The sequence below is a fragment of the Raphanus sativus genome, unplaced genomic scaffold, assembly GCF_000801105.2.
Source record: "Raphanus sativus cultivar WK10039 unplaced genomic scaffold, ASM80110v3 Scaffold3773, whole genome shotgun sequence".
Taxonomy (NCBI): Eukaryota; Viridiplantae; Streptophyta; class Magnoliopsida; order Brassicales; family Brassicaceae; genus Raphanus; species Raphanus sativus.
Genome location: NW_026619077.1, coordinates 1 through 9,824, shown reverse-complemented (window position 1 = coordinate 9,824; position 9,824 = coordinate 1). Strand labels below are relative to the sequence as shown.

The 9,824-nt window shown below is 41.2% G+C and overlaps 2 protein-coding genes and 2 long non-coding RNA genes across 4 annotated transcripts; all 4 read left to right on the top strand.

Moving 5' to 3' along the window:
- The first annotated feature begins 191 nt into the window (after nt 1-191).
- Nucleotides 192-1,341, top strand: LOC130506898 (uncharacterized). Its single transcript, XR_008942165.1, has 6 exons — nt 192-330; nt 418-444; nt 528-607; nt 832-903; nt 1,021-1,075; nt 1,303-1,341. It is a non-coding gene; the product is annotated as an uncharacterized LOC130506898 (long non-coding RNA).
- A 64-nt stretch (nt 1,342-1,405) lies between these two features.
- On the top strand, nt 1,406-2,135 carry LOC130506899 (uncharacterized). Its single transcript, XR_008942166.1, has 3 exons — nt 1,406-1,469; nt 1,549-1,640; nt 1,829-2,135. It is a non-coding gene; the product is annotated as an uncharacterized LOC130506899 (long non-coding RNA).
- An 896-nt stretch (nt 2,136-3,031) lies between these two features.
- On the top strand, nt 3,032-7,313 carry LOC130506901 (glutamate receptor 3.3). The gene is made up of 6 exons (XM_057001595.1): nt 3,032-3,730; nt 3,822-5,161; nt 5,239-5,516; nt 5,596-5,627; nt 5,714-6,120; nt 6,203-7,313. Exons 1-6 carry the CDS (start codon nt 3,475-3,477, stop codon nt 6,680-6,682), a joined length of 2,793 nt encoding a protein of 930 aa, XP_056857575.1. The 5' UTR covers nt 3,032-3,474; the 3' UTR covers nt 6,683-7,313.
- Nucleotides 7,314-7,587: 274 nt separating this feature from the next.
- LOC130506900 (protein PLASTID MOVEMENT IMPAIRED 1-like) lies at nt 7,588-9,821 on the top strand (the record flags this gene model as incomplete). The annotated part of the gene is made up of 1 exon (XM_057001594.1): nt 7,588-9,821. A coding segment is annotated over exon 1 (2,148 nt), but the record flags the coding sequence as incomplete, so codon positions are not given.
- Nucleotides 9,822-9,824: the final 3 nt, after the last annotated feature.

Genomic DNA, 9,824 nt, shown 5'->3' with positions numbered 1-9,824 from the left:
ATTTGTAATAGAAATATAGATTTTATGAATATGTTATGCGTGTTAAAAAAACAATATTTAAATCGATAAATAAAAATAGAGATTATTAACGTTCGCATTTCGCAACAAGTCTAGAGGGGTGGATTACGTGGCCAGAAATCGTGATATCATTGGTTCAAAAGAATAGCGATGACGTGTTTTCTTACATATAAAAATAATCTAATTTGCGACAGATCCGAAGGAAGAAATCGAAGGATGGCGAAGCTGGTGTTCTTCACCGTAGTTGTTATCACCATTTGCTCCTTTGGAGTCTCCGTTGATGACAAATGTGCTGCTTGCAACGCCGTCGCGGTATGCTCGCTCGGAATCTCTCTCGATGTTTTTTCCCTAGTCTATGATCTACTGCCTCACACTTAATATGGTCTCGATGCTGTGCAGGAGGAACTGGAGTCACAGCTTTTGAAGGTAAATACAAAATCACAATAGTATTCGAAGCCCCCTGTTTCGTCTCAATGCTAGTTCAACATTTGATGTTTTTTCTTAAACAGGAAAAAACCACGAAACCATCTTGATTTGAGAAACCGACTCATTCTAAAGGCCAGCGTGAAGGAAAGGTTATTGATTATAGGTACGTCACTCACGCATCCTTGTCCGCTTAGACTTTTTGTAATACCTTCTTCGTGGACACATGAGACAAGAGAACTTCTTGAGCATATTTATAATTGTGATCCTTACTACAAGTATTAACATGGATTAGTAGTTAGGAGCTATGATGAAATAAAAAAATTCTAACAATTTTCTTAACATATGTTAATTTTTCCCTGTATATGTCATTTTCTCAAATTCAAATAGAATGAGTGACCTGAGGGTGGTTGATTTGTTGACGGGCTGTGTGATAGAATGCAGGACTATACTCTACAAAAGGTAAGCCAAGTTCGTGTACAATTCCCGTTTTGATTCTTTTTTATTTTTTTTGGGGCAAATACCCGTTTTGATCTATTTGTATTCATCAATTAGATTCTAACTCCCACATTTCTGCAGGTGAAATCTAAAAATAGTGAATGGGTCAAAGTGGAAAGTTTTGACAATCTAACAAGTAATGTCTATTTCCCTTTAAATTTTGCAATCTGTTCATCACACATCTGGCTTCTCCAACTGCATCAATAATGTAATTTAATAAATTAGCTTAGGTGCTTCTTAAACTTTTGGTCGAGAAGATTGTGAAGAAAGAATTGTGGCTGTGAAGTCTTTATCTCTAGTTATATTAGGTTAGGTAGAGACTTGTTTGGGATTCATGTTCCGTGTTTGTGTGTGTTTTCATAGATAAACAAGAAGCTAAAGCGCATGCCAATGACATTTCAATTATTGCGGAAGGTAAGCCAATTGAGAACATCCGCAGTATCTTGTTCCAGCTTAATACTTCTTAAAAACTCTTGTAAAATCGATATGTAATTGATTAACACAGATTGCTGGAGGAAACGGAAGATGAGGTAGCTCTATGCTGACCTTCCTCTTAAGTAACGAGTACAGGCTACACCAAATTTCGTTGATGTTGATGGGTGATGGCAGCTTGCTGAGGTAATAAAGAATGGATCGTTAAAAGTAGGAGATGCGCGCAAGGTTCTGTGTCAAACTTTAAGTAATCACTGCAGCAAATCAAGGTTGGTAAAAAATTAGTCATCATCTTGCACATTTCCATCTGAAGGAGGAATCATTTAGATTTAGTATATGGTGTAGAATCAGTTTAAATATAAAACCATTCATCAGTGAGAATAAGAGAATCTCACAATCTTATCTTCTCGAAATGTGATATGGTTCCGATTTTGCATTGTAAATTCAGTGAAAACAGATTCAGAAGATGAGGACGCCGATGACGATGCAGATGAATTATAGCTCATTCCGGGGAAATGTCATCACTTTTTTTACCAACAAGGTCCGACTACAAAGACATTTTTTTACGACTCATTTGTAGCTTATACACCTTTTTCAGCCTTTATGTTCCATCGATGATCCGTTCTAGAAAACTTATTCAGACTGTGACAGCGTTCTGTTTTAGAGATTTTTTTCTCAAAGACATTTAAATTAGCTTCACAGAACAATGATACTAGTCTAAATTAAATACTAAATACAATTAAAACTAGATTGTTTGTTACTCATGCGCCCCAGATTGTTTGTCACTCATGCGCCACGTTCTATCTAAATGTTGGTTCTTTCAGTTTTCGGTTCTTTTAAATTTTGCTTTTTAATCTAGGTTACTAGGGTCGGCCCGAATAAATATATGCAATGATTACTGTTAGATTCTGAGGTTCGAAATTAAAACAGGTTATCGTCCTTGATAGAGAAACAAAACGTATTATACTGGATACTTTTTTACAAATATCAAATGAGTGAAACAACGGAACTGCATATCTGGTAACTTAAATATTTCACATAGATTACTTCTTCTTTGTTCATATTACACAAGATTTTAGTTCTTACACCAATACATACTCCCATCAGGTGCTAGTATATAACACAACCTACCACATACTTCATACACCCAAAATAAGAAACGTTTTATCTTACAGACATAAGAGAATAGTGACACGAATCACAGTTGCAACAAATATTTCCTCTTTTATCCTCTCCGAAAATATCTTCTCCTCTTCAAAAATATATTCTTCTCTTCTCTTCATTTCTCCTCTCCGAAAATATCTTACAACTCTTCTCTCACCAATTTGGAAAAATTAACTGGTTCCGTACGCTTGTTTACTTTCTCAATAGGTTCAAAAATAAAACTGATAAATAGTTATCGGTGTCGAGGACAGAATCAGAAAGAAATGCGTTAAATGATAAGGTTCTCAAATTATTAAATAGATCTGCAATTACCAAACCGAATTTCGATATTAAGCTAAATAGGTCTTCAATTATTTTATGACTATTTTCAATTTTGACAAAAAAAAACACATTTTACCAGAAGTTTTTGGATGCCAATTCAGTTATTATTTTGTCCACCACTTGTATTTGACTATTTGTTTATTTCTGTCAAATTTATAAGAAATCAGTAGAAAGAAAAAGACCCAAGTTTGGAAATTCCCATCACATAAAGCCATCGAAAGGTTTATTTATTGGCTAATGAAAAAGGGAAGCCAAGAGACACGTGAATGTCTGTATTTTCGCACTTCTTTAAAGAATATGAGGTTGGGAGTAATCTCAATTCATCAGCGGATCTGATTCCGTCACTTTGTTGTTGCCTCTTTCTTCTCCTTCTTCAATTCCTCTTTTTTTTTCTCTCTCTCCCTCTCTGCTCGATATTCATATTTGGTTATTAGTTGGCTTAGATAAGCAACAAAAAATAAAAATCAAAAGGTGTAACTAACCAGTTCATCCGTTTGATTCACTTTTAACTTGTGGGTTTTGTTTGATCACAATCATCGTCCGATTGATGGGTATATTTTAGTTTTCCAGAAAGTCAACAACTTTCTCTGTTATATCTTCTGTCTTTTTGTAGCAGAGATGAAGCTACTTTGGTCTTTCTTGTTGTTGTCTTGTCTATGTCTTGGATTTTTGGGAAACGGACATTCTGAGAAACCAAAAGTTGTCAAAATCGGTTCAATATTCAGTTTCAACTCAGTGATTGGCAAAGTTGCCAAGATTGCGATTGAGGAGGCAGTGAAAGATGTGAATTCAAACCCGGACATCCTCGTAGGGACACGTCTTCAAGTTTCAATGCAGAACTCAAACTGCAGCGGTTTTATGGGCATGGTTGAAGGTAAGGTATTATTTTGTCTGATGAGGAAAGAATGTTTTATTTTTGTTTGTTAATAATAATGAATTTTGTTTGTTTGTTTTTTTTGTCATAGCATTGAGGTTTATGGAGAAAGACATAGTTGGAATCATAGGACCACAATGTTCTGTAGTTGCTCACATGATATCTCACATGGCGAACGAGCTACGCGTGCCACTTCTCTCATTTGCTGTTACGGATCCTGTAATGTCGCCACTCCAGTTCCCTTATTTCATTAGGACGAGTCAGAGCGACTTATACCAAATGGAGGCTATAGCTTCGATTGTAGACCTGTACGGTTGGAAAGAAGTGATTGCTGTGTTTGTGGATGATGACTACGGAAGGAATGGTGTAGCTGCGCTTAACGATAAGCTTGCGAGCAGGAGGCTGAGAATCACTTACAAGGCTGGTTTACATCCGGACAACGCGGTGAACAAGAATGAGATCATGAGCATGCTCATCAAGATCATGCTGCTTCAGCCAAGAATCATCGTGATTCATGTCTACTCGGAGTTGGGTTTCGCGGTTTTCAAGGAGGCAAAGTATCTCGGAATGATGGGTAATGGGTACGTTTGGATCGCTACGGATTGGCTGTCTACTACTCTCGACTCTTCCTCCCCGCTCCCCTCTGAGAGACTTGAGAGTATTCAAGGCGCTCTTGTTCTTCGTCCGCACACACCTGATTCGAATTTAAAGCGGGAGTTTTTCTCGCGGTGGCGTAAGATTCCTGATGCTTCGCTGGCTCTTCACACGTATGGTCTCTATGCTTATGATTCAGTCATGCTCTTAGCTCGTGCTTTGGATAAGTACTTCAAAAACGGTGGGAGAGTATCTTTTTCTAATGACACAATGCTTGATGCTTTGGGGAAAAGCGGGAGTCTCAACTTAGAAGCGATGACCGTCTTTGATGGTGGAGAGGCTCTGCTTAAGGATATCCTTGGAACGCATATGGTTGGTTTGACAGGACAGCTTCAGTTTACTGCAGATAGGTCTCGGATCCGACCGGCTTATGATATCATCAACGTGGCAGGAACCGGTGTTCGCCAAATAGGCTACTGGTCGAATCATTCCGGTTTATCGGTTTTGCCACCTGAGTCACTCACGCGACCAAATACGTCAGCAACTCCGAAGCTAAGACATGTGATTTGGCCTGGAGAAGCGTTTCAAAAGCCACGCGGATGGGCTTTTTCGAACAATGGGAAAGAGCTTAAGATCGGTGTGCCTCGCCGCGTAAGTTACAAGGAGTTTGTCTCACAGATTCGTGGAACTGAGAATATGTTCAAAGGGTTCTGCATTGATGTATTCACAGCTGCGGTGAATCTCTTACCGTACGCTGTTCCTGTCAAGTTTGTTCCTTATGGAAACGGAAAGGAGAATCCAAGCTACACTCATATGGTTGAGATGATAACAAGTGGTGTGAGTGCCTATTCTTTTTTTGTTAATAAAAAAGTTGTTTTTCTGTTTTTGCTTACTTTGGAATTAAATTACTGTAGAACTTTGATGGGGTAGTGGGTGATGTTGCCATCGTAACAAACCGGACAAAGATTGTAGACTTTACACAACCGTATGCAGCATCTGGACTAGTTGTTGTTGCTCCTTTTAAGAAACTGAACTCTGGAGCTTGGGCTTTCCTCCGACCTTTCAATCGACTTATGTGGGCAGTCACGGCTTGTTGCTTTCTCTTTGTCGGTATTGTTGTTTGGATCTTGGAGCATCGGATTAACGATGAATTCAGAGGCCCTCCTAAGAGGCAATGCGTCACAATTCTATGGTCAGTTTTACTATGTCTGATGACGTCATGTTCTCCTTGGCTGATCCGGATCCACTAACTGTTTGTTTGATATCTGCAGGTTTAGCTTCTCCACCATGTTTTTCGCGCATAGTACGTGACACAAAGAAAAGGAAACTTACTATCTCACTGATGATTAGCTGGCTTTGACTGACATATGGCTATTTGTTTAAATGCAGGAGAGAATACAGTGAGTACACTTGGGCGGTTGGTTCTGATCATATGGCTATTTGTTGTACTAATAATCAACTCAAGCTACACGGCTAGTCTCACATCGATACTGACGGTTCAGCAGCTCTCGTCACCAATCAAGGGAATTGACAGCCTTAGAGAGATGAATGATCGGATTGGGTACCAGGTGGGTTCGTTTGCAGAACGTTATCTGAGGGATGAGCTTAACATATCAGAGTCGAGGCTCGTCCCACTTGGTTCACCTGAAGCTTATGCCAAAGCTTTAAAAGATGGACCAAGAAAAGGAGGTGTTGCTGCAATTGTGGACGAGCGTCCTTATGTAGAACTCTTCCTCTCCAGCAATTGCGCTTATAGGATCGTTGGTCAGGAGTTCACCAAAAGTGGCTGGGGATTTGTAAGTCCCCTCCAAAAATGCATTTTTTATTTTACCATTCATTCATCATTACAAATTACAAATGTTTTTTTTTTACTTTTAGGCATTTCCTAGAGACTCTCCTCTAGCAATAGATCTGTCAACAGCGATCTTGGAGTTGGCAGAGAACGGGGATCTGCAGAGGATTCATGATAAGTGGCTGATGAAGAACGCATGCACTCTAGAGAACGCAGAACTTGAATCAGATAGGCTTCATCTGAAAAGCTTCTGGGGACTGTTTCTCATATGTGGAGTTGCATGTGTCCTCGCTCTCTTCCTCTACTTTGTTCAGATCATACGTCAGCTCTATAGTGGAAAGCCAAGCGAGCAGGAAGAAGATGCCATTGGGAGAGAGAATCATGACTCCTCGTCCTTGCGTTCTTCTACTCGTCTGCAGAGATTCTTGTCGCTCATGGATGAGAAAGAAGACGTGTCCAGGGGAGGAAGCAAGAAGAGAAAGATTGATGGATCAGTGAATGATAATTCAGTATCGAGACATTCACGACGACTTGAGAGCTTCAATTCGGTTAATCCATTAGATTGAAAGTGTAGTTACAGAGATTCTTTTTAAGGCATGAAAACCGTTTATAGTTTCAAAAGTGTATCTGATAGGATTGAACCTGTAAACTCTCTAATCAACACTTGTATTCGCAATCAGAATACACAATTTCCGCATAATAAACCGATCAATTGATATAAACAATAATGAACGATTACAATCCAAAGTTCCCGTGACAATACTGAGTTCGAACTATGCTCTCATGGCAATCTGAAGTCTCATGTCCACTTTTCAATAAACAGATCTCAGCATACACGGAAATAAAATGCAACAATAGTCTTTTATATGAAATTTTGAAATATCTTCCAGCAACCCATTCCTCTGCTTTGCTTCCCTCCTGATGTTCTGAACCTCCAAGTCAACCCGAGTCTTTGAACTCTTTGTTTCTTCTACCTAAAGTCTCCTTTGATCTGTTTGTTTCTAACACTTCCAACTTCTTGTTCTTCTTCTGCCATCTCTTCCTAAAATAGACACGTTGGAGCTTATCGGTATCCAAGTTGTGTATTCCCTGATTCTCAAATCTTTTAATCCTAGGAGGAGTTCTTGTTGAGGCAGTATGTGACTTGTTTATGGACGCGTTAAACGCAATATTAAAAGTTTTTTAGAGTAGCTGTACCAAGTTCAATACGGTAAAAATAAATGAGTAGCAACATTGTCTGACAAACTCTTAACAACCACACACTCGCTTATGGCTAACGATCTGAAACGTACCGAGAAAATTAAATGATAAGGGACCACCAGAAGTTGTCTCTATGAGAGCTCAGGCACAAGGCCACGACATTCTCAAACCTCATCCAATCTCTTGAGACGATACCAATAATGAAAACCTATCACTAATCCCCACCACACACACACACAAAAAAAAAAGAAAAAAAAAAGAAAAAAAAAGATAATTGATTTCATTTCCCCCAATTAAACAAACCCTCGTCTTGCTCTGCTTATCCTTCTTCTTCGTCCAGAGACAAAACACAAATTAATGGCGGCTGAATATTCCGGCAGCCGAAGTTCCAACACACAGCTTCTGGCTGAACTGGAAGCCCTAAGTGAAAATCTTTACCAGAAACCTCAGGCACCAGTTGGTCGCAGAACTAATTCTCTCGCTCTCCCACGCAGCTCCGTACCGTCCCTCGTGACCTCTGCTGAGGATGTGACAGTACCAAAACCACGGTCTCGGCGTTTATCTCTGTCTCCATGGCGGTCGAGACCCAAGCTTGATGTAGAGGAGGAAGAGAATATGACTCAGAACATAACCATCAAGACACCGGAAGAGTCTTCTTCATTGGTGGGATCCAAACCCAAGGAAGAGAGAAAAGGGATATGGAACTGGAAACCCATCCGCGGGCTGGCCCGAATCGGAATGCAGAAGCTGAGCTGCTTGCTATCGGTAGAGATCGTGGCGGCACAGAACCTACCCGCGTCGATGAACGGTCTACGACTCGGGGTTTGCGTGAGGAAGAAGGAAACCAAAGATGGCGCTGTCCAGACGATGCCGTGTCGCGTTTCTCAAGGATCCGCGGATTTCGAGGAGACTCTATTCATCAAGTGCCACGTGTACTACTCGCCGGCTAATGGGAAAGGTGCTCCGGCGAAGTTTGAGGCTCGGCCGTTTTTGGTTTATCTTTTCGCGGTGGATGCTAAGGAGCTCGAGTTCGGAAGACACGTGGTGGACTTGAGCGATTTAATACAGGAGTCTGTTGAGAAGATGAGTTGTGAAGGAGCTAGGGTTAGGCAATGGGATATGAGTTGGGGGCTTTCAGGTAAAGCCAAAGGGGGTGAACTTGTTCTGAAACTAGGGTTTCAGATCATGGAGAAAGATGGTGGAGCTGGAATTTACAGTAAACAAGGTGAGTTAGGGATAAAACCGAGCAGTAAACCGAAGAATTTCTCCGGTTCCTTTGGGCGAAAGCAATCGAAAACATCGTTTAGTGTCCCGAGCCCGAAGATGACTAGCAAGAGCCAGGCGTGGACGCCAGCAAGTGACGTGGAGTCTGCATCTGATCTTCAGAGAATCGAGCATCTGAATCTGGATGAGCCGGAGGAGAAACCAGCTCCGGCTCATCCAGATTCCAAAAAAGAAGATGATCAAGAACCTGATTTTGAGGTTGTTGACAAAGGAGAAGATCAAGAACCTGAATTCGAAGTTGTGGACAAAGGAGTCGAGTTTGATGACGACCTGGAAACTGAGAAATCCGATGGAACCATATCCGTAGTAGAGATGAAGGAGCAACCTGTTAATGTTGATGATCCACGGCACATAGTAAGACTATCGGAGTTAGATTCTATTGCAAAGCAGATCAAAGCGCTTGAATCTATGATGAAAGATGATACTAATGGTGGGGAAGGGGAGGCAGAGTCACCAAGGCTCGATGAAGAGGAGCAGACTGTGACAAAGGAGTTCCTTCAGTTACTTGAGGATGAAGAATCCGAGAATCTCAAATTCTACCAGCACAAAATGGAGATCTCCGAGCTGCGGTCTGGTGAATCAGTAGACGAAGAGTCTGAGAATTACCTCTCGGATCTTGGGAAAGGCATCGGCTGTGTTGTTCAGACAAGGGACGGGGGATACTTGGTTTCTATGAACCCTTTTGATACGGTGGTCAGGAGGAAGGACACTCCTAAGCTCGTAATGCAAATCTCGAGACAGATTGTGGTACTGCCTGAAGCTGGATCGGCGACTGGATTCGAACTGTTTCATAGAATGGCGGGTTCGGGTAAGGAACTTAACTCAAAGATATGTTCGCTTATGGCGATGGACGAGCTCATGGGGAAAACAGGGGAACAAGTGGCTTTCGAAGGCATAGCGTCAGCGATCATACAAGGGAGGAACAAAGAGCGAGCGAACACAAGCGCAGCGCGAACTGTTGCAGCTGTTAAAACGATGGCTAACGCTATGAACAGCGGAAGAAGAGAGAGGATAATGACAGGAATCTGGAACGTGGAGGAGAATCCATTGGCTTCAGCAGAGGAGGTTTTAGCTGTTTCTTTACAGAAACTTGAAGAAATGGTGATTGAAGGACTAAAGATTCAAGCTGACATGGTGGAGGATGATGCTCCTTTTGAGGTTTCCGCTGCCAAAGGCCAGCCAAATCCACTTGAGTCCACCATCCCGCTTGACGAGTGGCTCAAG

Coding starts and splice junctions, on each gene's coding strand:
- LOC130506901 (XM_057001595.1), top strand. CDS start 3,475: ATGAAGCTACTTTGGTCTTTCTTGTTGTTGTCTTGTCTATGTCTTGGA. Junction 3,731..3,821: donor TTTTATGGGCATGGTTGAAG/GTAAGGTATTAT, acceptor TTTTTGTCATAG/CATTGAGGTTTATGGAGAAA. Junction 5,517..5,595: donor CAATGCGTCACAATTCTATG/GTCAGTTTTACT, acceptor TGATATCTGCAG/GTTTAGCTTCTCCACCATGT.